General features: G+C 47.2%; 2 protein-coding genes across 2 annotated transcripts; both read right to left on the reverse strand.

Annotated features, from left to right (window-relative positions):
• Positions 1-509: 509 nt before the first annotated feature.
• LOC137357467 (zona pellucida sperm-binding protein 3-like) lies at positions 510-9310 on the reverse strand. Its single transcript, XM_068023811.1, has 10 exons — positions 9259-9310; positions 2980-3314; positions 1939-2054; positions 1762-1865; positions 1493-1670; positions 1279-1405; positions 1112-1200; positions 926-1034; positions 707-839; positions 510-628 (listed from the first exon to the last, which is right to left on the reverse strand). The coding sequence occupies exons 1-10, from the start codon at positions 9308-9310 to the stop codon at positions 510-512; spliced, it is 1362 nt and encodes a 453-aa protein (XP_067879912.1).
• Positions 9311-14284: 4974 nt separating this feature from the next.
• On the reverse strand, positions 14285-16052 carry LOC137357468 (zona pellucida sperm-binding protein 3-like). Its single transcript, XM_068023812.1, has 9 exons — positions 15918-16052; positions 15719-15834; positions 15542-15645; positions 15273-15450; positions 15059-15185; positions 14892-14980; positions 14692-14809; positions 14482-14596; positions 14285-14403 (listed from the first exon to the last, which is right to left on the reverse strand). Exons 2-9 carry the CDS (start codon positions 15832-15834, stop codon positions 14285-14287), a joined length of 966 nt encoding a protein of 321 aa, XP_067879913.1. The 5' UTR covers positions 15918-16052.
• Positions 16053-24871: the final 8819 nt, after the last annotated feature.

Consider the following 24871-nt stretch of genomic DNA (forward strand, 5'->3'; position numbering starts at 1 on the left):
CTTAGTTAACTGGCTGGTTACAGGATTAATCTATCAATTTAACAGCTCAAAAATGTGCACAAATAAAACCAAAAATCAGCTGCACCTTGGTGCCCACTGGCTGCAGTAAACCTCAACTAGAATGTGCCCTCTCTAGGGGCTGAGCATTGCCATGGGACAGAAGGAAGCAGCCAGAGTAAATCCCAACTGGCCAAAATCAAGGAGCAGTTCCATGAGGAGGTTCAGACCTGTTCTGAACAGGGTGGAGAATAAAAAAGGAGCCTGTGACTGAAATGCAGTTAGCAATTGAGGAGCAACCAGTTCAAAATAGAGAAGGGGCACCATTTCTTGTTCTACCTACTTAACTAAACCAGCCTCTGTCAGTAGTGGTTCAGGAGGTCTAGTTCTGCACTTATGGAAGTTAACCCTAGTTGTTAGATAGGGGGGGAACCGATTCAACTAACATGCTCCAGTGATCAATGAACTACCACACAAGATACAAGTAATCACTTTTATTGATCATTTGATAACTAGTTGAACAGAGTTTGCTTGTGTTTCCTGTACAGGAACAAGGCGATCAATGAAGCAGAGATCAGACAGACAGCTGTCACAGTCAGGGCCACAATCAGGACCACCTCAGACTCCACACCTACAAAGCAATGAGAAACCAATGGTTAGTGAAGGAAACACTGAAGGGAAAATGGAAACTAGCAGTCAGCCAACTCACCACCTGGAGACCTCTCCTGCAGCCTTCGCTCAACCTCATTCAGGGACTCCATTGCCAGGTCAGTCACCTCAGTATCCAGAATGACCAGGGGTCCAAGTGAGGCCTCACCCTCCCACTTCAATCCAGCTTCACTCTCTGCAATATCAAACATGCCAGTTAGAGGGGGTAAAGGGAGATCTCCCACATCTAGAGAATCAACGTCCTACCAGCTTCAGGTACAAGATCCCTCCTTCCTCTGGAAGGAAATCGGAACTCCCTTGTGGCACCACAGTTACCCACATGGCAACAGGCACAAATGTCATTGTTGGATTCCTCCAATGGGGTCCAGCTAAACAAGAAACAGTTGATCAACCAGGTTGTCCATCACCTTTCCCTACAACACTAAGGGAGAGAAAGGGAACTTACACATTCTGCATCTTCTGGAAAGTACAAGCTTTGTTCATAGAATCTCTCCGATCCACTGGAGCAACTTTCAGGTGACAAGTAATGAAAATCTGTGGGATAAATTTCAACACAAATTATTTAGTGACTCCCTCCAAACATGGAGGGCCCAACGATCAGCTTCCTCTTACCAAGGAACGGTCATCTCCAAAGAAGCGGAAAGCATCCAGGTCAAACCGGAGCTTGTCCAGCTCACGCTCGTCTCTTGGCAACACGAAGGTTGAAAAGGAGTCCTCAGCTTTGCTGTCCAGGAGGCAACTGGAGAAAGATTCAAAAAGGGACATGAAGTGAATCAAGTGAAGCCATTGAGATGGGAGCAGCTGGAGAAAGCAGAGAGCTCCTTACCCATTGTAGTCAATGATGCTGTATCTCGGGGTGGAATCCTTGTCTGGGCTCAATGTAGCTACACAGTGGTCAATGTAGAGCTTCAGGGGCATGTGGTTGGTCATTGAAACAGAGGCCTCAATGTGAATGAGGTCACCCAGGTAGTAGACAGTCGAGGTGCGCTCTGTAAGCCAGTCATCTGAAGTACAAGAGGACAAGGGTTGGAGACAGTGGGTACAACTCCCAGTGGGTGAGTACAGGAAATCACTTCCCATCCACCCATCACATACCATTCATTAGGCGCAGAGAGAATGACAGATGCCCTTCTCCAGACTTGGTGGAGCTGAATGGGATCCAGGTGGGCTTGATGGGGTTACTGCTCACATTCCCCTTCCTGGAAGGAAGGCACATTTTAGGACAACTTGCATTACACTGAAAAATTCATATTAAATTCACTCAACTGTTACCTAAAATAATGACACTCAATGGGAATGACAGCTCCATTCGTTCTCACAATGACAGATCCATGATACTGGGGTGTGTGGTTCAGGTGGGTAGTGTAGACCAGGAAATCTCCAGCCATCTGAAAGACATCAGGTAAAGGATAGAGGAGTTAGTCTGAATTGGAAGATATTCTGCTCAGTTCAGAATGAAAGACAATCTTACTGAAATAATTCCTACAAGGTAGATGCGGAGAGGCCGTTCTGGAGTGTCTAAACCTAGCAATCAGCTATTTCGGATGGAGGGCAGAAAGTTCTCCACTCAGGGGAGTGAGGATCTTCTGACTTCTCTAGCCCAGTTGTTGACTACATTCAGGACAGAATATTCCTTTTGTGCCCAAAACCCAAAAGAGACAGAGTGGGTGGGAAAGCAGTTGATGATCATCCGTGGTATTATTCAACAGCCAAGTAGGCTCCAGAGACCAAATCCACTTCTGCTGATGTTTATGTATTTGGAAATCATGTCACCTCAGTTAATGTAAGGAGAGCACCAATAGAAACAAGTGATTCAATGAAATTACAGCTTCATTTTAACCATTAAAAAAAAAAAGTGAACCATAAACTGCTAGTGTTTGGCATAAACAGATTGTTTTTAATTTCACACCCTGTGCATTAAGAGGTGGAGTTTTCTTGTAGCAAACTGTAAATCAATTTATACTCCTTTCTCTCCCCCACAAATCTAAACTAGATAAAAATGAACATTTAATCTTCAGTCAAGCTAGACAATCTGAATGAGTGGCAAGAAAGCTGAAAATCCACAAGACAAGGATGTATAAAGAATTTGAAGAAACTATGAGAAGTTTCAAGTCCAATGGGGTTGAGATCACAAGGTTGGAGAGACTGGACAAGGAGATAATGCAAAGTACAATTCACTATTGAAAAGTAGTTTGAGGTTTTATAAACTGGAGACAGATATCTCAAATATCAATGACGTTAGAGAAACTGTTGCAAAGAGTAGGGAACAATTTACACTTGAAACTTGGAGCAAGAGTCAATGACTCACATTACCTGCAATCGACTGCCACACTCATGGAGCCCATAGTCAAAGAGGACAGTGTGGTTCTGAGAGTAGATCCTGGTCGGCCGACAACCTGCTGTCCCCAGGGTCAGGTCAGCAGCTTTAATCAGGTGCCTGGTTCCAAATAAATCCATCTGGACCCTGACCAGCAGGTTCTGCTCTCCACACTGCACCGTCACAGTCTGCAGTGGAGACACACTTCGACCCTCAGACACACGGAAATGGGAACCAAAGGGAGGCCCAGTTGGAGGGACATGAGTGGCCTTCACAATGCTCCATGGGAAATTCCAGTTTCTAAACTGCCGAGTATCAGAACCACAAACAGCTCCAACCAAAACCAACAAAGAAAGCAAACACTTCACTAATTGCCCCATCATACCAACAACTACACTGTAATCTAGGATAGAACCCACTGCTCTCCTTTTATACACACAGTCTGCAGTCAGCTGAAACAAACTGGACCAGGTGTGATTAAACTAAACCAATAAACTAGCCTCATGACATCAATTCCATCACACAATCTTCCTGATTGGAAAGCAAAATACTGCAGGTGCTGGATATCAAAACAGAAAATGCTGGAAATACTCAGCAGGTCTGGCAGTATCTGTGGAGAGAGAAACAGAGTTAATGTTTCAGGTCTGTGACCATTCATCAGAACTGGGAAAAGTTAGAAATCTAATAGGTTCAGAACAGACTCTATCTTTGACTCGGTCTCAGAGTTGTCCTGTTTTGCAGTTTTATTTTATCTTCTGTCTCATCTGGCACTTTTACAAAAACCTTTTTTTCTTTCTTTTCAGGTGTGGAGGATTGCAAATGTCAACTCAAGTACCAACCCCCTTTCTGGATCCTTCTTCCCTTTCACTTCCCTCTGATCCCCATCCTTTCCTCCGATCTCACCCCTTGCTGTCTATTCACGATGCACTCTGACCTTTACCCTCTCTGACCCTGAACAGTCTCTCCTTAGCAAAGGTCTCCGCTTCATCCCCCTTACATTCCCACCTCAATGAATTCTGATCTCGGCATGACACTAAGCTCTTCTTCTATCACTTTCACCTCCGTGCTTAGTCCTCTGGCCAGGAATCTTGCCCCCACCCCACACATTGAACCCTTTTACACATCTCCAGTATTGTCCAACCACCTGGAACCCTCCCTCTGGCCTCTTTCCTGCTCTTGATCTTTTCATTGAGAACTGTCCGTGTGACATTGCCCGGCTCAATTTCTCCTCTCCCCTCGCTCACTCTAACCTGTCTTCCTCTGAACTTGCTACACTCTGTGACTACATGACTCTATGATCCTGTTCTCTCAGGTCTAACCCCAACGTTGTGGTCAAACCTGCTGACAAGGGTCATGTTGGTGTCTGGCGTACCAACCTCTTCCTTGCAGAGGCTGAGCACAAACTCTCAGACACTTCCTCCAACCTCCTCCTGGACCATGACCCCACCACCGAACATCAAGCTATTGTCTCCAGGTCTGTCATCTCCTCCAGAGATCTTCCCTCTACAGCTTCCAAACTCACAGTCCCGCAACCCCGGACAGCCCGCTTCTACCTCCTTCCCAAAATCCATACAAAAATATTGCCCTGGTAGACCCATCATTTCAGCCTGTTCCTGCCCTACTGAAGTTTTTCCTTCCTATCTTGACTCTATCTTTTCTCCCATGGTCCACTCTTTTCCCACCTACATCCATGATTCTTTGGATGGCCTACATCATTTCGACAATTTCCAGTTTCCTGGCCCTGACTGCTTCCTCTTCACTATGGACGTCCAATCTCTCTGCACCTCCATCCCCCACCAGGACGGTCTGAGGGCTCGCTGCTTCTTCCTTGAACAGAGGCCCAACCAGACCCCATTCACAACCTCCACCCTCCTCCGCCTGGCTGAACATGTTCTCACATTGAACGACTCCTCCTTCAACTCCACTCACTTCCTCCAAATAAAAGGTGTTGCTCTGGGTCCTAGTTTTGCCAGACTTTTTTATTTTGAGATACAGCACTGAAACAGGCCCTTCGGCCCACAGAGTCTGTGCTGGCCAACAACCACCCATTTATACTAATCCTATATTAATCCCATATTCCCTACCACATCCCCACCTTCCCTCAATTCCCTTTGGGAATTGCTGGAGCTGGAGCTGTGAGGCTGCGGTGCTAACCAATGCGCCACTGTGCCACCCATTGGATATTATGCTGGTGGCCTCCCACAGGGCTGGGTGTTGCCCTGTCAAGGGCAAAATGCCGGCAGTCTTGTAAAGTGGCCTTTAATAATGGCGGGCAGCCAATCGTTTTGCAGTCCGTCGCTGGGAGAGTGCCCCAGTGGCGGGGCTGTGTTGTGGAGCTGCCCCGGTGCATCTCTCCGCTATTTTACTGGCCCCTCCCCCCGCCACCCAGCCCCGCCTCCTGGGGGACAGTAAAATTCTGCCCATTGCGAGGAAAGAAAACTGCACGTCTTCTTAAAGAACCTACATTCTATTCAACTGGAAGTAACACAGAAATAGGAGGAGGCCATTTGGCCCCTCGAGCCTGTTCTGCCATTCGATGAGATCATGTCTGATCTGTGAACTAACCCCATATACCCACCTTTCCCCCACATCCCTAAAAATCTATCAATCTCAGAGTTACAATTAACAATTGATTCAGCGTCGATTGTCTTTTGTGGAAGAGAGTTCCAAACTTCTCCCACCCTTTGTGTGTCGAAGTGTTTCCTAATTTCACTCCTGAAAGGTCTGGCTCTAATTTTGAAACTATGCTCCCTAAATTTAATCACACTTTACAACTTCAAAGAAATGCAGCCTTATATTTTATTCATTGCTATGATAAACAACAACATTGCATTTATATAGCGCCTTTAATGTAGTAAAACATCCCAAGGTGCTTTGCAGGAGCATTACCGAACAAAATCTGACGCCAAGCCACATAAGGAGATATTAGGGACAGTCGACCAAAAGCTCGGGTCAAAGAGGTCGGTTTTAAGGAGCGTCTTAAAGGAGGAGAGAGAGAGAGGCGGAGAGGTTTAGGGAAGGAATTCTTAGAAACTTAGAAAATAATAATCGGATTGGGCAGACTTATGAAAGGAAAATCATGTTTGAAAAAGCTGTTGGAGTTTTTTGAGGATGTAACTGACAGAATAGATAAGGGGGAACCAGTGGATTTGGTATGTTTAGATTTTCAGAAGGCTTTTGAAAAGGTCCCACACAGGAGATTAGTAAGCAAAATTAGAACACATGGGATTGGGGGTAATATACTGGCATGGATTGAGAATTGGTTAACGTACAGAAAACAGAGAGTAGGAATAAATGGGTCATTCTCAGGTTGGCAGGCTGTGACTAGTCGGGTACCACAAGGATCAGTGCTTGGGCCCCAGCTATTCAGAATCTCTATCAATGATTTGGAAGTGGGGACCAAATGTAACCTTTCCAAGTTTGCTGCTGACACAGAACTAGGTGGGACTGTGAGTTGTGAGAAGGATGCAAAGAGGCTTCAGGGGGATTTAGACAGACTAAGTGAGTGGGCAAGAACAAGGCAGATGGAATATAATGTGGAAAAATGTGAAGTTATCCATTTTGGTAAGCAAAACAGAAATGCAGAATATTTCTTAAATAGTGAGAGTTTGGGAAGTGTTGATGTACAAGGGGACCTGGGTGTCCTTGTTCACAAGTCACTGAAAGCTAACATGCAGGTACAGTAAGCAATTAGGAAGGCAAATGGGATGTTGGCCTTTATTGCAAGAGGATTTGAGTCCAGGAGTAAAGAGGTCTTGCTGCAATTGTATCGAGCCTTGGTGAGACTGCACCTGGACTATTGTGTACAGTTTTGGTCTCCTTGCCTAAGGAAGGATATACTTGCCATAGAGGGAGTGCAACGGAGGTTCACCAGACTGATCCCTGGGATGGTGGGATTGTCCAATGAGACTTGTCGAAGAGACTTAGTAGTTGGCAGGAAAAAAGACAGAGGCGCAAGGGGAGAGCCAACTGTGCAACAGCCCCAACAAACAAATTTCTCTGCAGCACCTGTGGAAGAGCCTGTCACTCCAGAATTGGCCTTTATAGCCACTCCAGGCGCTGCTTCACAAACCACTGACCACCTCCAGGCGCGTATCCATTGTCCCTCGAGATAAGGAGGCCCAAAGAAGAAGAAGAAGAACAAAGAAGAGGGAGTGCAACGGAGGTTCACCAGACTGATCCCTGGGATGGTGGGATTGTCCAATGAGGAGAGATTGTGGAGACTGGGCCTGTATTCTCTCGCGTTTCGAAGAACGAAAGGTGATCTCATTGAAAGTTCCAAAATTCTGACAGGGCTCGACAAGGTTGATATCGGAAGGATGTTTCCCCTGGCTGGGGGATCCTAGAACCAGGGGACACAGTCTCAGAATAAGGACCAGGCCATTTAGGACTGAGATGAGGAGGAATTTCTTCACTCAGAGGCTGGTGAATCTGTGGAATTCTCTACCCCAGAGAGCTGTGGAAGCTCAATCATTGAGTATATTCAAGACTGAGTTCGATAGATTTCTAGATATTAAAGATATCAAGGGATATGGGGATAGTGCAGGGAAGTGGCCTCGCCCCTTCCCTATTCCTATCACCTCCTCCAGCCCTACAACCCTCCGAGATGTCTGCGCTTCTCCAATTCCGGCCTCCTTGAGCATTCCCCGATTCCCATCGCTCCGCCATTGGCGGCCGTGCCTTCAGCTCTGGAATTCCCTCCCTAAACCTCTCCGCCTCTCCCTCTCCTCCTTTAAGACGATCCTTAAAACTGACCTCTTTGACCGAGCTTTCGGTCAGCTGTTTCCAATACCTCCTTATGTGGAACGTAGGAAATACGAAGCAGGAGTAGGATCGGTGTCACATTTTGTTTGGGAAAGCTGCTGTGAAGCACCTTGGCGTCATTCTACTTTGTTAAAGGTGCTATATAAATACAAGTTGTTGTTGTTATGGTTTAAAGCTGCACCTTGCTTGTTTCACAACCCTTGGTGTCCAAGGCCCTAAAAAGATTGGAGAAAAGTTCAGAGTGAGATTGGATCCAGATCTAAATGGGAGAAACTCACCCACCGCCTAATACAATTTGCAGAGTTTCTGTTGAGGTAAGGAAGCTGATTGGCTGAGGGGAATTGGTTCAGTCTTGGCCTATTTTAAGTAAACCAATCAAGGGTGATGTCAGTTTGTCTCAGTGCCACCAACAAGAGAGGCAGCTGCCTCTCAAATTTGAGGTGGCAACCGTCAATATATTTAAACATCAACTCTAATTAAACTAAAATAAGCTCCGTCTCCAGGGCCACCGAAACCCGGACAAGACCACGGGAGGTCAAGAGCCAGAGCAACCCCTCACCCCCTGGCCGGCCCCGCTGGGCCGCACCCATCCTGTGGACCACTATCTTCGCTAGGCCCTGGGTCAGAGGTCAAGTTTAAGCAGAATTTTCCTTCCCTCTGAAGAATTGGATTATCGTTGGAGAATCTGGTGGCAATTGAACCTTCACCTCCCCCTCGCTTCCTCCTCTGCTCCCCCATCCTTGACCCCTGACCTTGCTAACCTTGGCCCTGGCAGTTATCAAGGTGCCTTCGTGCCTCTCAGTTTTCGAAAGGAATGACCCTGCTGTAATTCCCTGCCTCGCTGAATGAATAGTTTACAGAGAGCAGTCACGTGTTGTTCATCAGGAAGATGTTAGGGACAACGGATTTCCTTCCCTGAAGGACATTGGTGAACCAAATGTTTTTTTTTACAGCAATCACCAATGGTTTCATGGTCATCATTAGACTAGCTTTTGAATTGGGGATTTATTGAATTAAAATTTCACCATCTCCCGTGGTGGGATCTGTCCCCAGGTCTCCAGACAATTAGCCTGGGCTCTGGATCACTAGCCCAGTGACATCACCACTTCGCCACCACCTCCCCTCGTGGCGTTGTATGTGCGGCCCCATTGGAGGCGGAGCCCCAGCAGCCAGGCTGCGCACAGCAAGATCCCACAAAAAAAAAATGGCGATTTAAACCATCCGTTTTACGGGGACGGGGCGTGAAAGCAGGGTTGAGGGAGAAGATTATCCGTGATTTTATACAACAGAGGAGCAGGCCCATTCCAAGTTCTTGGGGATTTATTGTTGACTGAGAGCTAAGTATTGTCTCAGGTCACCGGACAGAACTCGCCTGGTTTCCTTACTCTCACCACGTCCCGTTCACCCATCACCCCCTGTGCTCACTGACCTACGTTGGCTTTCGGTCAAGCAACACCTCCGTTTTAAATCTCTCACCCTTGTTCTCAAATCCCTCCCTCGCCCCTCCCTACCTCTGTAATCTTTTCCAAACCTACGACTCCCCGAGATCTCGGCGCTCTTCATTCTCGCCTCTTGACCATCCCCCGATTTCCATCACTCCACCATTGGTGGCCGTGCCTTCAGCTGTCTGGGCCCCAAGCTCTGGAATTCCCTCCCTAAACCTCTCCGCCTCTCTCTCTCTCTCTCTCTCCTCAAAACCCACATCTTTGACCTAGCTTTTGGCCACCTGTCCCTAATATCTCCTTATTTTGCTTTATAACACTCCTGTGAAGCACCTCGGGATGGTCAGGTGCTATATAAATGCAAGGAGTTGTTACATCTGAAAATTCCACACCTCCGACAGCATCGCACTCCCTCAGCACTGCACTGGAAGTGTCAGTTCAAGATTTTCAGGTGGGATTTGAACTCACAACCTTCTGGCTCACAGGCGAGAGCACTGTCACATATATAAACGGGAGCTCAGTTTTCTGGTTTGTGCTATACTAGAAAGGCTGTTTTGCTCACTGTCAAAGGACAGGGTGCTGTTGTTCATTTCCCTTCAACGCCAGTAGAGGGAGATCGAGCACCAATGTTTTTTATTCATTCATGGGATTTGGGCATCGCTGGCCAGGCCGGGATTTGTTGCCCATCCCTAACTGCCCTTGAGAAGGTGGTGGTGAGCTGCCTTCTTGAACCGCTGCAGTCCATGTGGGGTAGGTCCACCCACAGTGCTGTTAGGGAGGGAGTTCCTGGATTTTGACCCAGCGACAGTGAAGGAACAGCGATATAGTTCCAAGTCAGGATGGTGTGTGACTTGGAGGGGAACTTGCAGGTAGTGGTGTTCCCATGCATCTGCTGTCCTTGTCCTTCTAGTTGGTAGAGGTCGCGGGTTTGGAAGGTGCTGTCGAAGGAGCCTTGGTGCGTTGCTGCAGTGCATCTTGTAGATGGTACACACTGCTGCCACTGTGCGTCGGTGGTGGAGGGAGTGAATGTTTGTAGATGGGGTGCCAATCAAGTGGGCTGCTTTGTCCTGGATGGTGTCGAGCTTCTTGAGTGTTGTTGGAGCTGCACCCATCCAGGCAAGTGGAGAGTATTCCATCACACTCCTGACTTGTGCCTCGTAGATGGTGGACAGGCTTTGGGGAGTCAGGAGGTGAGTTAGGAGGTGAGTTACTCACCGCAGGATTCTCAGCCTCTGACCTGCTCTTGTAGCCATGGTGTTTATACAGATGGTCCAGTTAAGTTTCTGGTCAATGATGACCCCCAGGATGTTGATAGTGGGGGAATTCAGCGATGATAATGTCACTGAACATCTAGGGGAGATGGTTAGATTCTCTCTCGTTGGAGATGGTCATTGCCTGGTGCGAATGTTACTTGCCACTTATCAGCTCAAGCCTGGATGTTGTCCGGGTCCCGGTCTTGCTGTATCTAACTCAATCTGAAACCGTATGCACATTAGCGAGTCTCTCAGTCCCTTTTCATTCAGTAGAAATACTGTGCTGGAAAACTGAACTTCCTCAGAATGAGTGAAGGGTCAAAACAAGAAAGAGGCGAACTGTGAGGGGCAGTTCCAGCTCTTCTGGGCCAATCGTCCTTTCCCCCTCGAGTGTCAAGCATGGCTCATCGGGTAGTACTCTCACCACTGAGACAGAACATCATGGGTTCGAGGCCCCACTCCAGAGTCTCAAACCCATAACCCAGGCTGACACTCCAGCGCCAGTACTGAGGGGGTGCTGCACTGTCGGAGGTGCCATCTTTCAGATGAGGCATTAAATTGAGGACCCTGTCTGCTCTCTCAGGTGGACGTAAAAGATCCCACGGCCACTCTTGGAATTAGATCAGCGGGGAATTCTCCCTGGTGGCCAATATTTATCCCTCAACCAACATCACTAAAACCAGAGGAGCTGGTCATCATCACCTTTCATTGAGCATGCCCCCTGCCCCATACTCGTTTCCCCACTCACACAACCTCCTCGCCCACAGCACAGCTGGTCTTCTTGTCCAGTGCAGCATTGGAGGCCACTGCTCTGGAACTTGCCTCCCTCAGCACCTCTGCTTCTGTCACCTCCTTCACTGCCTTCAGAAAGGCCCTCCCCTGCAACTGTGGCTTACATGTCCCATTAACCCTCTTCCTCCCCGTTTACTCCACCTCCCAACTCTCTGGCGTTTACAGAATGTGAGGCGATCTCATTGAAACATACAAGATTCTGAAGGGGTCTAACAGTAGACACTGAGGTGGTTTCACCTGGCTGTGGAATCTAGAACAGGGGGACACAGTCCTGTTCCCTGGCCACGATGAGGCTAAACTAGACTGATAATACAACTGACTAGAAAACATTTATTTCTTCCCGGTATAAAGAATCTTCAGACCATAGTGAGAGAATGTCCCTCAAATCCACCCAATTTTAACCCCATTAGTTTTTGGACAATGGTCTCCCAACTGGAAAGTTTAACTGAAGCCTTTTGGGACTCAATGGCCACACAGCACCAGGGAGTAACCTGGGTAGCAGAGTTGGCCATTCGGCCCCTCCAATTTGCATATTCAGATGGACAATCAATGATCTGCACCTGAACACCATTTGTTAGATATTTGTTAATGTTACTCGATGAAAAGGCATGAGAAGGAGGGAGAGAGAGAGATTGAGACTTGTCCTACATGGTGTGATCAAGTGTCCCTGATTTCTCTCAATGTCCTGTGTCACACGGGATCAGAGGTGAGCTGGCAAGATGGATACAGAACTGGCTCGGTCATAGAAGACAGAGGGTAGCAGTGGATGGGTGCTTTTCTGAATGGAGGGCAGTGACCAGTGGTGTTCCACAGGGATCAGTGCTGGGACCTTTGCTGTTTGTAGTTTTTATAATGATTTGGAGGAAAATGTAGCCGGTCTGATTACTAAGTTTGCGGACGACACAAAGGTTAGTGGAGTTGCGGATAGTGATGAGGATTGTCAGAGGATGCAGCAGGATATAGATCGGTTGGCGTCTTGGGCAGAGAAATGGCAGATGGAATTTAATCCGGACAAATGTGAGGTAATGCATTTTGGAAGATCGAACAGATGGGATGTATACAGTAAATAGCAGAACCCTTAGGAATATTGACAAGCAGAGAGATCTGGGCGTACAGGTCCACAGGTCGCTGAAAGTGGCAACGCAGATAGATAAGGTAGTCAAGAAGGCATACGGCATGCTTGCCTTCATCGGTCGGGGCTTAGAGTATAAAAATTGGCAAGTCATGTTGCAGCTGTACAGAACCTTAGTTAGGCCACACTTGGAATATTGTGTATAATTCTGGTCGCCACACTGGCAGAAGGATGTGGAGGCTTTGGAGAGGGTACAGAAGAGGTTTACCAGGATGTTGCCTGGTCTGGAGGGCATTAGCTGGGAGGAGAGGTTGGATAAACCCGGATTGTTTTCACTGGAATGACGGAGGTGGAGGGGGCGACATGATAGAGGTTTACAAAGTTATGAGCAGCATGGACAGAGTGGATAGTCAGAATATTTTTCCCCCCAGGGTGGAAGAGTCAGTTACTAGGGGACATAGGTTTAAGGTGCGAGGGGCAAAGTTTAGAGGGGATGTGCGAGGCAAGTTCTTTACACAGAGGGTAGTGAGTGCCTGGAACTTGCTGCCGGGGGAGTTGGTGGAAGCAGGTGCCATAGAGAGACGTTTAAAAGGCATCTTGACAAATCCATGAATAGGATGGGAATAGAGGGATACGGTCCCTGGAAGTGCAGAGGATTTTAGTTTGGACAGCCATCAAGATTGGCGTAGATTTGGAGGGCCGAATGGCCTGTTTCTGTGCTGTACTGTTCAATTTAAGTTCAGGTTTTTTTGTTCTCAATTCCATACTACAGGAAATCATTTCCCCTTACCTACTCTACCAAATTTTTCTCATGTTAAGCACCTTGCTCAGATTACCCCTCAAATTTTTTTAATTGAGGATTTTCAATTTTACTTCTAACCCCAGTATAGTCAATCCATATCATAACCTCATCAGAGTAAATGTATCCAGGAGGTTTGTTACCCAAAACTCATCCAGATGTGCACAACCAATATTCTTCAAAACTGAAGCATCACATCCCTCAGTGAGGAGCTAACATTCCACTATCTTGGATTGTTCTGACTCAAATCTTTGTTCTTTTACTAGATATTATTTTCCTTGCCTGGATCCAAAGTTTGTCACTTCCTGCATTGAATATCTGCTATAGTTTTGCCCACTCCCTCAATGTCCCTTTGCAACTTCCTTCTTCCATCTGAAAAAGTGATGTCACCTGCAAACTTGGGCAAAGGAGGAGTTGTCTATCCAATTCAGATAAGCTCAGGCACCTGATCAGATTCTGGAGAACTGGATTATGCCAGTCAGATGATGTACTCACCGCCCACCCAACTCTTGTTGGTTGACTATGCCCTTCCAGGAAGCAGTCATTCAGACCAAACTTACTGGTGACCTCCATTGAGTTTAGTCCCATATGCTTAAGCCAAGCTTGCTTCCAGATCCCCTGCTAGAACAGATATTTGCTATTCCCACAATAGACAGGCCTTAGTTAACTGGCTGGTTACAGGATTAATCTATCAATTTAACGGCTCAAAAATGTGCACAAATAAAACCAAAAATCAGCTGCACCTTGGTACCCACTGGCTGCAGTAAACCTCAATTAGAATGTGCCCTCTCTAGGGGCTGAGCATTGCCATGGGACAGAAGGAAGCAGCCAGAGTAAATCCCAACTGGCCAAAATCGAGGAGCAGTTCCATGAGGAGGTTCAGACCTGTTCTGAACAGGGTGGAGAATAAAAAAAGGAGCCTGTGACTGAAATGCAGTTAGCAATTGAGGAGCAACCAGTTCAAAATAGAGAAGGGGCACCATTTCTTGTTCTACCTACTTAACTAAACCAGCCTCTGTCAGTAGTGGTTCAGGAGGTCTAGTTCTGCACTTATGGAAGTTCACCCTAGTTGTTAGATAGGGGGAGGGGGGGGGGGAAACCGATTCAACTAACATGCTCCAGTGGTCAATGAACTACCACACAAGATACAAGTAATCACTTTTATTGATCATTTGATAACTAGTTGATCAGAGTTTGCTTGTGTTTCCTGTACAGGAACAAGGCGATCAATGAAGCAGAGATCAGACAGACAGCTGTCACAGTCAGGGCCACAATCAGAACCACCTCAGACTCCACACCTACAAAGCAATGAGAAACCAATGGTTAGTGAAGGAAACACTGAGGGGAAAATGGAAACTAGCAGTCAGCCAACTCACCACCTGGAGATCTCTCCTGCAGCCTTCGCTCAACCTCATTCAGGGACTCCATTGCCAAGTCAGTCACCTCAGTATCCAGAATGACCAGGGGTCCAAGTGAGGCCTCACCCTCCCACTTCAATCCAGCTTCACTCTCTGCAATATCAAACATGCCAGTTAGAGGGGGTAAAGGGAGATCTCCCACATCTAGAGAATCAATGTCCTACCAGCTTCAGGTACAAGATCCCTCCTTCCTCTGGAAGAAAATCGCAACTCCCTTGTGGCACCACAGTTACCCACATGGCAACAGGCACAAATGTCATTGTTGGATTGCTCCAATGGGGTCCAGCTAAACAAGAAACAGTTGATCAACCAGGTTGTCCATCACATTCCCATACAACACACCCCTGAAGGAGGGAAAGGGAACTTACACATTCTGCATCTTCTGGAAAGTACAAGCTTTGTTCATGGAATCTCTCCAATCCACTGGAGCAACTTTCAGGTGACAAGTAATGAAAATCTGTGGGATAAATTTCAACACAAATTATTTAGTGACTCCCTCCAAACATGGAGGGCCCAATGATCAGCTTCCTCTTACCAAGGAACGGTCATCTCCAAAGAAGCGGAAAGCATCCAGGTCAAACCGGAGCTTGTCCAGCTCACGCTCGTCTCTTGGCAACACGAAGGTTGAAAAGGAGTCCTCAGCTTTGCTGTCCAGGAGGCAACTGGAGAAAGATTCAAAAAGGGACATGAAGTGAATCAAGTGAAGCCATTGAGATGGGAGCAGCTGGAGAAAGCAGAGAGCTCCTTACCCATTGTAGTCAATGATGCTGTAACTCGGGGTGGAATCCTTGTCTGGGCTCAATGTAGCTACACAGTGGTCAATGTAGAGCTTCAGGGGCATGTGGTTGGTCATTGAAACAGAGGCCTCAATGTGAATGAGGTCACCCAGGTAGTAGACAGTCGAGGTGCGCTCTGTAAGCCAGTCATCTGAAGTACAAGACGACAAGGGTTAGAGACAGTGGGTACAACTCCCAGTGGGTGAGTACAGGAAATCACTCCCCATCCACCCATCACATACCATTCATTAGGCGCAGTGAGAATGACAGATGCCCTTCTCCAGACTTGGTGGAGCTGAATGGGATCCAGGTGGGCTTGATGGGGTTACTGCTCACATTCCCCTTCCTGGAAGGAAGAGACATTTTAGGACAACTTGCATTACACTGAAAAATTCATATTAAATTCACTCAACTGTTACCTAAAATAATGACACTCAATGGGAATGACAGCTCCATTCGTTCTCACAATGACAGATCCATGATACTGGGGGGTGTGGTTCAGGTGGGTGGTGTAGACCAGGAAATCTCCAGCCATCTGAAAGACATCAGGTAAAGGATAGAGGAGTTAGTCTGAATTGGAAGATATTCTGCTCAGTTCAGAATGAAAGACAATCTTACTGAAATAATTCCTACAGGGCTCCACAGGGTAGATGCGGAGAGGCTGGAGGGCAGAAAGTTCTCCACTCAGGGGAGTGAGGATCTTCTGACCTCTCTAGCCCAGTTGTTGACTACATTCAGGACAGAATATTCCTTTTGTGCCCAAAATCCAAAAGAGACAGAGTGGGTGGGAAAGCAGTTGATGATCATCCGTGGTATTATTCAACAGCCAAGTAGGGTCCAGAGACCAAATCCACTTCTGCTGATGTTTACGTATTTGGAAATCATGTCACCTCATTTAATGTAAGGAGAGCACCAATAGAAACAAGTGATTCAATGAAATTACAGCTTCATTTTAACCATTAAAAAAAGTGAACCATAAACTGCTAGCGTTTGGCATAAACAGATTGGTTTTAATTTCACACCCTGTGAATTAAGAGGTGGAGTTTTCTTGTAGCAAACTGTAAATCAATTTATACTCCTTTCTCTCCCCCACAAATCTAAACTAGACTAGATAAAAATGAACATTTAATCTTCAGTCAAGCTAGACAATCTGAATGAGTGGCAAGAAAGCTGAAAATCCACAAGACAAGGATGTATAAAGAATTTGAAGAAACTGAGAAGTTTCAAGTCCAATGGGGTTGAGATCACAAGGTTGGAGAGACTGGACAAGGAGATAATGCAAAGTACAATTCACTATTGAAAAGTAGTTTGAGGTTTTATAAACTGGGAGACATATCTCAAATATCAATGACATTAGAGAAACTGTTGCAAAGAGTAGGGAACAATTTACACCTGAAACTTGGAGCAAGAGTCAAGGACTCACATTACCTGCAATCTGCTGCCACACTCATGGAGCCCATAGTCAAAGAGGACAGTGTGGTTCTGAGAGTAGATCCTGGTCGGCCGACAACCTGCTGTCCCCAGGGTCAGGTCAGCAGCTTTAATCAGGTGCCTGGTTCCAAATAAATCCATCTGGACCCTGACCAGCAGGTTCTGCTCTCCACACTGCACCGTCACAGTCTGCAGTGGAGACACACTTCGGCCCTCAGACACACGGAAATGGGAACCAAAGGGAGGCCCAGTTGGAGGGACATGAGTGGCCTTCACAATGCTCCATGGGAAATTCCAGTTTCTAAACTGCCGAGTATCAGAACCACAAACAGCTCCAACCAAAACCAACAAAGAAAGCAACCACTTCACTAATTGCCCCATCATACCAACAACTATACTGTGATCTAGGATAGAACCCACTGCTCTCCTTTTATACACACAGTCTGCAGTCAGCTGAAACAAACTGGACCAGGTGTGATTAAACTAAACCAATAAACTAGCCTCATGACATCAATTCCATCACACAATCTTCCTGATTGGAAAGCAAAATACTGCAGGTGCTGGATATCAAAACAGAAAATGCTGGAAATACTCAGCAGGTCTGGCAGTATCTGTGGAGAGAGAAACAGAGTTAATGTTTCAGGTCTGTGACCATTCATCAGAACTGGGAAAAGTTAGAAATCTAATAGGTTCAGAACAGACTCTATCTTTGACTCGGTCTCAGAGTTGTCCTGTTTTGCAGTTTTATTTTATCTTCTGTCTCATCTGGCACTTTTACAAAAACCTTTTTTTCTTTCTTTTCAGGTGTGGAGGATTGCAAATGTCAACTCATAAGTACCAACCCCCTTTCTGGATCCTTCTTCCCTTTCACTTCCCTCTGATCCCCATCCTTTCCTCCGATCTCAACCCTTGCTGTCTATTCACGATGCACTCTGACCTTTACCCTCTCTGACCCAGAACAATCTCTCCTTAGCAAAGGTCTCCGCTTCATCCCCCTTACATTCCCACCTCAATGAATTCTGATCTCGGCATGACGCTAAGCTCTTCTTCTATCACTTTCACCTCCGTGCTTAGTCCTTTGGCCAGGAATCTTGCCCCCACCCCACACATTGAACCCTTTTACACATCTCCAGTATTGTCCAACCACCTGGAACCCTCCCTCTGGCCTCTTACCTGCTCTTGATCTTTTCATTGAGAACTGTCCGTGTGACATTGCCCGTCTCAATTTCTCCTCTCCCCTCGCTCACTCTAACCTGTCTTCCTCTGAACTTGCTACACTCTGTGACTACATGACTCTATGATCCTGTTCTCTCAGGTCTAACCCCAACGTTGTGGTCAAACCTGCTGACAAGGGTGATGTTGGTGTCTGGCGTACCTTCCCTATTCCTATCACCTCCTCCAGCCCTACAACCCTCCGAGATCTCTGCGCTTCTCCAATTCCGGCCTCCTTGAGCATTCCCCGATTCCCATCGCTCCGCCATTGGCGGCCGTGCCTTCAGCTCTGGAATTCCCTCCCGAAACCTCTCCGCCTCTCCCTCTCCTCCTTTAAGACGATCCTTAAAACTGACCTCTTTGACCGAGCTTTCGGTCAGCTGTTTCCAACACCTCCTTATGTGGAACGTAGGAAATACGAAGCAGGAGTAGGATCGGTGTCACATTTTGTTTGGGAAAGCTGCTGTGAAGCACCTTGGCGTCATTCTACTTTGTTAAAGGTGCTATATAAATACAGGTTGTTGTTGTTATGTTTTAAAGCTGCACCTTGCTTGTTTCACAACCCTTGGTGTCCAAGGCCCTAAAAAGATTGGAGAAAAGTTCAGAGTGAGATTGGATCCAGATCTAAATGGGAGAAACTCACCCACCGCCTAATACAATTTGCAGAGTTCTGTTGAGGTAAGGAAGCTGATTGGCTGAGGGGAATTGGTTCAGTCTTGGCCTATTTTAAGTCAACCAATCAAGGGTGATGTCAGTTTGTCTCAGTGCCACCAACAAGAGAGGCAACTGCCTCTCAAATTTGAGGTGGCAACCGTCAATATATTTAAACATCAACTCTAATTAAACTAAAATAAGCTCCGTCTCCAGGGCCACCGAAACCCGGACAAGACCACGGGAGGTCAAGAGCCAGAGCAACCCCTCACCCCCTGGCCGGCCCCGCTGGGCCGCACCCATCCTGTGGACCACTATCTTTGCTAGGCCCTGGGTCAGAGGTCAAGTTTAAGCAGAATTTTCCTTCCCTCTGAAGAATTGGATTATCGTTGGAGAATCTGGTGGCAATTGAACCTTCACCTCCCCCTCGCTTCCTCCTCTGCTCCCCCATCCTTGACCCCTGACCTTGCTAACCTTGGCCCTGGCAGTTATCAAGGTGCCTTCGTGCCTCTCAGTTTTCGAAAGGAATGACCCTGCTGTAATTCCCTGCCTCGCTGAATGAATAGTTTACAGAGAGCAGTCACGTGTTGTTCATCAGGAAGATGTTAGGGACAACGGATTTCCTTCCCTAAAGGACATTGGTGAACCAAATGTTTTTTTTTTACAGCAATCACCAATGGTTTCATGGTCATCATTAGACTAGCTTTTGAATTGGGGATTTATTGAATTAAAATTTCAGCATCTCCCGTGGTGGGATCTGTCCCCAGGTCTCCAGACAATCAGCCTGGGCTCTGGACCGCTAGCCCAGTGACATCACCACTTCGCCACCACCTCCCCTCGTGGCGTTGTATGTGCGGCCCCATTGGAGGCGGAGCCCCAGCAGCCAGGCTGCGCACAGCAAGATCCCACAAAAAAAAAAATAGCGAGGTAAACCATCCGTTTTACGGGGACGGGGCGTGAAAGCAGGGTTGAGGGAGAAGATTATCCGGGATCTTATACAACAGAGGAGCAGGCCCGAGGGGCTGCGTGGCCAATTCCAAGTTCTTGGGGATTTATTTTTGAAGAGTTGTTGACTGAGAGCTAAGTATTGTCTCAGGTCACCGGACAGAACTCGCCTGGTTTCCTTACTCTCACCACGTCCCGTTCACCCATCACCCCCTGTGCTCACTGACCTACGTTGGCTTTCGGTCAAGCAACACCTCCGTTTTAAATCTCTCACCCTTGTTCTCAAATCCCTCCCTCGCCCCTCCCTACCTCTGTAATCTTTTCCAAACCTACGACTCTCCGAGATCTCTGCGCTCTTCATTCTCGCCTCTTGACCATCCCCCGATTTCCATCACTCCACCATTGGTGGCCGTGCCTTCAGCTGTCTGGGCCCCAAGCTCTGGAATTCCCTCCCTAAACCTCTCTGCCTCTCTCTCTCTCTCTCCTCAAAACCCACATCTTTGACCTAGCTTTTGGCCACCTGTCCCTAATATCTCCTTATTTTGCTTTATAACACTCCTGTGAAGCACCTCGGGATGGTCAGGTGCTATATAAATGCAAGGAGTTGTTACATCTGAAAATTCCACACCTCCGACAGCATCGCACTCCCTCAGCACTGCACTGGAAGTGTCAGTTTAAGATTTTCAGGTGGGATTTGAACTCACAACCTTCTGGCTCACAGGCGAGAGCACTGTCACATATATAAACGGGAGCTCAGTTTTCTGGTTTGTGCTATACTCGAAAGGCTGTTTTGCTCACTGTCAAAGGACAGGGTGCTGTTGTTCATTTCCCTTCAACGCCAGTAGAGGGAGATCGAGCACCAATGTTTTTTATTCATTCATGGGATTTGGGCATCGCTGGCCAGGCCGGGATTTGTTGCCCATCCCTAACTGCCCTTGAGAAGGTGGTGGTGAGCTGCCTTCTTGAACCGCTGCAGTCCATGTGGGTTAGGTCCACCCACAGTGCTGTTAGGGAGGGAGTTCCTGGATTTTGACCCAGCGACAGTGAAGGAACAGCGATATAGTTCCAAGTCAGGATGGTGTGTGACTTGGAGGGGAACTTGCAGGTAGTGGTGTTCCCATGCATCTGCTGTCCTTGTCCTTCTAGTTGGTAGAGGTCGCGGGTTTGGAAGGTGCTGTCGAAGGAGCCTTGGTGCGTTGCTGCAGTGCATCTTGTAGATGGTACACACTGCTGCCACTGTGCGTCGGTGGTGGAGGGAGTGAATGTTTGTAGATGGGGTGCCAATCAAGTGGGCTGCTTTGTCCTGGATGGTGTCGAGCTTCTTGAGTGTTGTTGGAGCTGCACCCATCCAGGCAAGTGGAGAGTATTCCATCACACTCCTGACTTGTGCCTCGTAGATGGTGGACAGGCTTTGGGGAGTCAGGAGGTGAGTTAGGAGGTGAGTTAGGAGGTGAGTTACTCACCGCAGGATTCTCAGCCTCTGACCTGCTCTTGTAGCCATGGTGTTTATACAGATGGTCCAGTTAAGTTTCTGGTCAATGATGACCCCCAGGATGTTGATAGTGGGGGAATTCAGCGATGATAATGTCACTGAACATCCAGGGGAGATGGTTAGATTCTCTCTCGTTGGAGATGGTCATTGCCTGGTGCGAATGTTACTTGCCACTTATCAGCTCAAGCCTGGATGTTGTCCGGGTCCCGGTCTTGCTGTATCTAACTCAATCTGAAACCGTATGCACATTAGCGAGTCTCTCAGTCCCTTTTCATTCAGTAGAAATACTGTGCTGGAAAACTGAACTTCCTCAGAATGAGTGAAGGGTCAAAACAAGAAAGAGGCGAACTGTGAGGGGCAGTTCCAGCTCTTCTGGGCCGATCGTCCTTTCCCCCTCGAGTGTCAAGCATGGCTCATCGGGTAGTACTCTCACCACTGAGCCAGAACATCATGGGTTCGAGGCCCCACTCCAGAGTCTCAAACCCATAACCCAGGCTGACACTCCAGCGCCAGTACTGAGGGGGTGCTGCACTGTCGGAGGTGCCATCTTTCAGATGAGGCATTAAATTGAGGACCCTGTCTGCTCTCTCAGGTGGACGTAAAAGATCCCACGGCCACTCTTGGAATTAGATCAGCGGGGAATTCTCCCTGGTGTCCTGGGGGCCAATATTTATCCCTCAACCAACATCACTAAAACCAGAGGAGCTGGTCATCATCACCTTTCATTGAGCATGCCCCCTGCCCCATACTCGTTTCCCCACTCACACAACCTCCTCGCCCACAGCACAGCTGGTCTTCTTGTCCAGTGCAGCATTGGAGGCCACTGCTCTGGAACTTGCCTCCCTCAGCACCTCTGCTTCTGTCACCTCCTTCACTGCCTTCAGAAAGGCCCTCCCCTGCAACTGTGGCTTACATGTCCCATTAACCCTCTTCCTCCCCGTTTACTTCACCTCCCAACTCTCTGGCGTTTACAGAATGTGAGGCGATCTCATTGAAACATACAAGATTCTGAAGGGGTCTAACAGTAGACACTGAGGTGGTTTCACCTGGCTGTGGAATCTAGAACAGGGGGACACAGTCCTGTTCCCTGGCCACGATGAGGCTAAACTAGACTGATAATACAACTGACTAGAAAACATTTATTTCTTCCCGGTATAAAGAATCTTCAGACCATAGTGAATGTCCCTCAAATCCACCCAATTTTAACCCCATTAGTTTTTGGACAATGGTCTCCCAACTGGAAAGTTTAACTGAAGCCTTTTGGGACTCAATGGCCACACAGCACCAGGGAGTAACCTGGGTAGCAGAGTTGGCCATTCGGCCCCTCCAATTTGCATATTCAGATGGACAATCAATGATCTGCACCTGAACACCATTTGTTAGATATTTGTTAATGTTACTCGATGAAAAGGCATGAGAAGGAGGGAGAGAGAGAGATTGAGACTTGTCCTACATGGTGTGATCAAGTGTCCCTGATTTCTCTCAATGTCCTGTGTCACACGGGATCAGAGGTGAGCTGGCAAGATGGATACAGAACTGGCTCGGTCATAGAAGACAGAGGGTAGCAGTGGATGGGTGCTTTTCTGAATGGAGGGCTGTGACTAGTGGTGTTCCGCAGGGATCAGTGTTGGGACCTTTGCTGTTTGTAGTTTTTATAATGATTTGGAGGAAAATGTAGCCGGTCTGATTCGTAGGTTTGCGGACGACACAAAGGTTAGTGGAGTTGCGGATAGTGATGAGGATTGTCAGAGGATACAGCAGGATATCGATCGGTTGGAGACTTGCGCGAAGAAATGGCGGATGGAATTTAATCCGGACAAATGTGAGGTAATGCATTTTGGAAGATCTAACACAGATGGGAAGTATACAGTAAATAGCAGAACCCTTAGGAGTATTGACAGGCAGAGAGATCTGGACGTACAGGTCCACAGGTCACCGAAAGTGGCAACGCAGATGGATAAGATAGTCAAGAAGGCATACGGCATGCTTGCCTTCATCGATCGGGGCACAGAGTATAAAAATTGGCAAGTCATGTTGCAGCTGTACAGATCCTTAGTTAAGTCACACTTGGAATATTGCGTACAATTCTGGTCGCCACACTACCAGAAGGATGTGGAGGCTTTGGAGAGGGTACAGAAGAGGTTTACCAGGATGTTGCCTGGTCTGGAGGGCATTAGCTGGGAGGAGAGGTTGGATAAACCCGGATTGTTTTCACTGGAACGACGGAGGTGGAGGGGCGACATGATAGAGGTTTACAAAGTTATGAGCGGCATGGACAGAGTGGATAGTCAGAAGCTTTTTCCCCCCAGGGTGGAAGAGTCAGTTACTAGGGGACATAGGTTTAAGGTGCGAGGGGCAAAGTTTAGAGGGGATGTGCGAGGCAAGTTCTTCACACAGAGGGTAGTGAGTGCCTGGAACTTGCTGCCGGGGGAGGTGGTGGAAGCAGGTGCCATAGAGAGACGTTTAAAAGGCATCTTGACAAATCCATGAATAGGATGGGAATAGAGGGATACGGTCCCTGGAAGTGGAGGATTTTAGTTTAGACAGCCATCAAGATTGGCGTAGATTTGGAGGGCCGAATGGCCTGTTTCTGTACTGTACAATTTAAGTTCAGGTTTTTTTGTTCTCAATTCCACACTACAGGGAATCATTTCCCCTTACCTACTCTACCAAATTTTTCTCATGTTAAGCACCTTGCTCAGATTACCCCTCAAATTTTTTAATTGAGGATTTTCAACTTTACTTCTAACCCCAGTATGGTCATTCCATATCATAACCACCTCAGAGTAAATGTATCCAGGAGGTTTGTTACCCAAAACTCATCCAGATGTGCACAACCAATATTCTTTAAAACTGAAGCATCACATCCCTCCCTGTGAGAATGTAACATTCCACTATTTTGGATTGTTCTGACTCAAACCTTTGTTCTTTTACTAGATATTATTTTCCTTGCCTGGATCCAAAGTTTGTCACTTCCTGCATTGAACATCTGCTATAGTTATACCCACTCCCTCAATGTCCCTTTGCAACTTCCTTCTTCCATCTGAAACAGTGATGTCACCTGCAAACTTGGGCAAAGGAGGAGTTGTCTGTCCAATTCAGATAAGCTCAGGCACCTGATCAGATTCTGGAGAACTGGATCATGCCAGTCAGATGATGTACTCACTTCCCACCCAACTCTTGTTGGTTGACTATGCCCTTCCAGGAAGCAGTCATTCAGACAAAACTCTTACTGGTGACCTCCATTGAGTTTAGTCCCATATGCTTAAACCAAGCTTGCTTCCAGATCCCCTGCTTGAACAGATATTTGCTATTCCCACAATAGACAGGCCTTAGTTAACTGGCTGGTTACAGGATTAATCTATCAATTTAACAGCTTAAAAATGTGCACAAATAAAACCAAAAATCAGCTGCACCTTGGTGCCCACTGGCTGCAGTAAACCTCAACTAGAATGTGCCCTCTCTAGGGGCTGAGCATTGCCATGGGACAGAAGGAAGCAGCCAGAGTAAATCCCAACTGGCCAAAATCAAGGAGCAGTTCCACAAGGAGGTTCAGACCTGTTCTGAACAGGGTGGAGAATAAAAAAAGGAGCCTGTGACTGAAATGCAGTTAGCAATTGAGGAGCAACCAGTTCAAAATAGAGAAGGGGCACCATTTCTTGTTCTACCTACTTAACTAAACCAGCCTCTGTCAGTAGTGGTTCAGGAGGTCTAGTTCTGCACTTATGGAAGTTAACCCTAGTTGTTAGATAGGGGGGGAACCGATTCAACTAACATGCTCCAGTGATCAATGAACTACCACACAAGATACAAGTAATCACTTTTATTGATCATTTGATAA

Source organism: Heterodontus francisci, chromosome 48, assembly GCF_036365525.1.
Source record: "Heterodontus francisci isolate sHetFra1 chromosome 48, sHetFra1.hap1, whole genome shotgun sequence".
Lineage (NCBI taxonomy): Eukaryota > Metazoa > Chordata > Chondrichthyes > Heterodontiformes > Heterodontidae > Heterodontus > Heterodontus francisci.

What these genes read in the sequence shown, in the direction of transcription:
- LOC137357467 (XM_068023811.1), bottom strand. Translation starts at nt 9,310, where the DNA reads ATGAAGAGCGCCGAGATCTCGGGGAGTCGTAGGTTTGGAAAAGATTAC. An exon ending in TTGGAGATGACCGTTCCTTG is followed by an intron (nt 1,201 to 1,278) that starts GTAAGAGGAAGC and finishes TTTATCCCACAG; the next exon opens with ATTTTCATTACTTGTCACCT. An exon ending in GCAGGAGAGGTCTCCAGGTG is followed by an intron (nt 629 to 706) that starts GTGAGTTGGCTG and finishes ATTGCTTTGTAG; the next exon opens with GTGTGGAGTCTGAGGTGGTC.
- LOC137357468 (XM_068023812.1), bottom strand. Translation starts at nt 15,834, where the DNA reads ATGGCTGGAGATTTCCTGGTCTACACCACCCACCTGAACCACACCCCC. An exon ending in TTGGAGATGACCGTTCCTTG is followed by an intron (nt 14,981 to 15,058) that starts GTAAGAGGAAGC and finishes TTTATCCCACAG; the next exon opens with ATTTTCATTACTTGTCACCT. An exon ending in TTCCAGAAGATGCAGAATGT is followed by an intron (nt 14,810 to 14,891) that starts GTAAGTTCCCTT and finishes TTTCTTGTTTAG; the next exon opens with CTGGACCCCATTGGAGCAAT.